This window comes from Canis lupus, chromosome X (genome assembly GCF_003254725.2).
Source record: "Canis lupus dingo isolate Sandy chromosome X, ASM325472v2, whole genome shotgun sequence".
Classification (NCBI taxonomy): Eukaryota; Metazoa; Chordata; class Mammalia; order Carnivora; family Canidae; genus Canis; species Canis lupus.
Window position 1 is genome coordinate 47,241,935 of NC_064281.1, and position 4,053 is coordinate 47,245,987.

Consider the following 4,053-nt stretch of genomic DNA (forward strand, 5'->3'; position numbering starts at 1 on the left):
ACATCATAGCTTTTTTGGTCCTACTGTCTTCACAGTATAATTCAAACCTCAGTTCCTGAGAAGGTGACCTGGAGAGAGTGAGGCCAGCTGTTTTCAGAGTAGGGTTGAAAATAACAGCACGATTGAGTTCTAGCATGGAACTGAGACTAATGGTGATTATCTTCTAATGGTTAACCACTTTACTCTAAAATATGGGTTACATATATTGCTGCCTCATTTGTAAAGTATGTTGAATGTGATCAAGAAGCAGTAGGTATAATGAAAGGATTAGAAAACTTGGACTGTGGATCTAGCTATATTACTTAGATATGTAGTCTTAAATATCCTGTAGATCTCAGTTTCCTTGTCTGTAACATGGGGTTAATGATACCCTCTATATTATCTTGCAGGGCTGTCATGAGAATCAATTGAGATCATCTATGTGAAAGCTCTTGGCAAAAGGCACTTAAAAGTGGAATGATTTTTTAAATCATTTAAGAACAACTCAGAAATATAATATGATCTGTACACCTGTTTGTTCCCTAATTAAATGAACCTAGAAAGAGTTGAAAGATATGCCCATCAACTTGTTATGCAAATCACCTTAGTTAGCACATAATTCAAAACATGTAGATCCTTGTGCAGGGACTCCCTGCTTCCAACAGAAGTTCGGGAATTCTACTTTGAACTTTTTTTCCTACTAAAAAGCTTGTTTTAGTTACTTTTCTGCTTTGAGTTCTGTTGTAGAACACTGAGACTTCTCCAAGTTCGACCACCAATCAATGACGTATCCATACACCTTTTTCTAGTACTTCTAACAGGCCTCCTGATAAGGTCCCCAGATGAGATATAAGGCATCAAAAACAGTGCCCCAACAACGGCTTTGAAAAGTACCTCAGAGATTTCTGTCCCTTTAGAAATCTCTCTCTACCTACCTCTCTACTAAAGATGGACATAAAACTAAAAAATCCCGATTTCTGGTACAGTCTCCATGGCCAGGTCCCAGGGCTGCTGGACTGGGACATGGGGAATGAATTGTTCTTGCCCTCCACCACAGACCAATGCCACTTAACTGAGCAGAACCTTGCCCAATATAGACTCCGAGTAATGGAGCCCCCAAAGGTGCCTCAAGAGAGGAGAACCAGTCCAGACAAAGATGGTCCTGACTCTAAACCTAACCTGTGGATGTGGGTAAATCCCAACATCATGTGCCCCCTTGGCAGCCAGGAGACCCTAAATCCCAGTAAAGAAAAGGATCTGACAAGCATGCTTCCTTACCCTCAGCCACTCCCAAAGAATGAGTCTAACTGCTCAAAGGCCACAGTGATGGAATCCCTGACAGCTTCCTCCAGCAAGAAATCTTCCCCACAGAAGCGGTTCATCTATCCTCCCAGTGACTGGGAGCTCACAAAAGAAGAAACCGAGGAACAAGAGAACAACTGCTCTGTGTCCCTCCAATCCCCTAACAAAAGGGAGTGCTTCCAGAACCAGAAGCTATGGCAAGGCAACAGCCAGGAGAGGAAGTCCTGGCCCCGGCCTCCACTCAATTACAGTCACCTAATTGCCCTGGCATTAAGAAACAGCCCACCCTGTGGCCTCAATGTGCAAGAGATCTACAATTTCACCCGACAGCATTTCCCCTTTTTTTGGACAGCTCCAAATGGCTGGAAAAACACCATCCGCCACAATCTCTGTTTCCTGGGCAGCTTTGAGAAGGCACCAGTCAATCTTCAGAATGGGACCCATGTAAAGCCACGGTCTGGCCTCTGGAGGCTTACTGAAGAGGGACACCGGCGCTTTCAGGAGGAGACTCGTGCCTTAGCCTCTGCTCGGAGGGAGAGCATCCAACAGTGTATGAGCCAACCAGATGTGATGACTTCCCTCTTTGGCCTTTGAAGTGCCATTTCTCCCTTTTTGGAACATTGCCCTCCTTACTGGGCCCACCTTTGCCCGGATTGGCCTTCATTAATCCCTCAGCCTACCCTGCCTGGTAGGTGACAAGACTACATTTAGCTACAGCTACAAGAATAGTATTAAATAAACTGAGAGGTTGATACAGAGGAGGTAGAGCTTAAATCCAGGTAGAGAATCGTGGAAAGTTGCATGAGAACAGTGGTATTTGTTATGCATTTTAAGCAGAGGCAAGAAATCTTAGTAATAATAGCATGGAAGTTAAGGAGAGAGGACATATTTTACAAGTAAAGGAATTCTGTTTACTGGAGTGTATACTCACATATGAAAGCAAATGGTGGAGTACAAAACATAAAATGCAAGACTGAACCAGGCCTTGAAGAGCCTCAAATGCCATGTGAAGGTATATATGCATAAAGAACTAGGCATGATGTTTGAAGCCTGGAGGTTCAAGTATCTCCCTTCCACCATTCATCAGATATATCTCTTTTTTTAATGACCAATGTTACCCCTTAGGTCTTCACTTTTCTTTTTCTGATCCTGGACTTCTCAGCCTTGTTCAGTTGCCAACCAATTCCAGTACTGACAAATAATTCCAAGCAGTTACTTGTAGTTTGTATATTGAAAGCCCTTGAATTAAGTTTGTATCAACCCCAAGCTTTCTGATGACAAATCTTTGCTTTCCATGCTCTCATTTATCAAAACTTTATTGAGGAAATGCCAATGTGCATAAGGTCAATCTTAGGTGCTAAAGATAAAAAGTCAATAGTTTAGTTGGAGACAGACATATAACTGCATATTTGTAATAACAAATGTAATGAAACATATATGTAATGTTGCCATGGAAAAGGGGAGACATTTTTCCTGGGAAAGGCATTGAAAAGAAAATACCTTTTGAGTTAGTTTTGAAGAATAAATAGGGATTTGCTAGGCACGTAACTGAAGAAAGGAGATTACAGAGGTAACTGTATAAACAAAGTAATTGCAGTGGTTGGAGGAGTGGTAGGAATTTCAGTGCAGTTTAGCTATATTAGGGCCAAGAGTGGCAAGAAATGTAGGCAAAAGGCTTTTCTAATACTACTTAGGTGTTTGGATCTTATCCTGTGGTCTATTGTGAACCAAAAGGTATCAGTGGTGTTTTACTAAAAAATAAAAACAAGCAACAATGAACATTTAAGCATTTGGTTTTCTAATTTCAAAATTCTCTTAACACTTTCTATACAAATAAACTTTATTTTATTAGATTTAATCATACTTTTGTGCCTTTCATGTTAACATATTAAGATATATCCAGAATAAAATAGATTATTAGGGATATATTTAATTGCAAAGGCTTCAATAATGGGGGTAAAAATACCTTACAAAACGCAAAAGCTATGAACTCAATATATTGTAAATCAATTGAAAAGTTTACATTTTTGGTTATTGTATATTACACCATGTACAAAACTGTATATTTAAGTTGAATTCTGAAAGGAGCATTCAAAGAATATTATTCAAAAAAGTAATTGTAGATACTACTTCTGTACCAAAGGGAAACAAAGTTGACATCATACCTTGGAGTTAATAAAATATTCTGGCTATAAGCCCTCAGTGTTTGGTTTTCACTTTTTTCACAAATAACACTTTAAGCAAAAGAGCATGTTGTGAAATCCAGAAGACTTTTTATCACAAACTACATGTTCTAGTGTATACAGTAAACTTATTCTGCAAATTTTTCACAGTTCAGACTTTCTATTTTTGTTTTTATTTAAATTCCAGTTAGTGAACATACAGTTTAATATTAGTTTCAGCTGTACGATATACTGATTCAACATTTTCATGCATCATCCAGTGCTCATAACAAGTGCACACCTTAATCCCCATTACCTGTTTAACCCATCCCCCCCATCCACCTCCCCTCTGGTAACCACTAGTATGTTCTGTATAGCTAAGAGTATGTTTCTTGGTTTTTCTCTTTTTTCCCCTTTGCTCATTTGTTTTGTTTCTAAAATTCCACAAACTAGTGAGAGCATATGGTATTTGGCTTTCTCTGACTGACATTTTATCACAATACTCTCTAGCTCCATTCATGTCCTGTCAAATGGCAAGATTTCATTCTTTTCTATGACTGAATAATATTCCATTGTATATATATATATATACCATCTCTTCACTATCCAT

General features: G+C 39.0%; 1 protein-coding gene across 1 annotated transcript; it reads left to right on the forward strand.

The window, feature by feature from the left end:
* The first annotated feature begins 302 nt into the window (after window positions 1–302).
* Window positions 303–3,447, forward strand: FOXR2 (forkhead box R2). Its single transcript, XM_049107407.1, has one exon. The coding sequence runs from the start codon at window positions 928–930 to the stop codon at window positions 1,873–1,875; it is 948 nt and encodes a 315-aa protein (XP_048963364.1). The 5' UTR covers window positions 303–927; the 3' UTR covers window positions 1,876–3,447.
* The last annotated feature ends 606 nt before the right edge of the window (window positions 3,448–4,053 follow it).

Bases quoted from the DNA above. Each gene is read 5' to 3' on its own strand.
- FOXR2 (XM_049107407.1), top strand. From the start codon at position 928: ATGGACATAAAACTAAAAAATCCCGATTTCTGGTACAGTCTCCATGGC.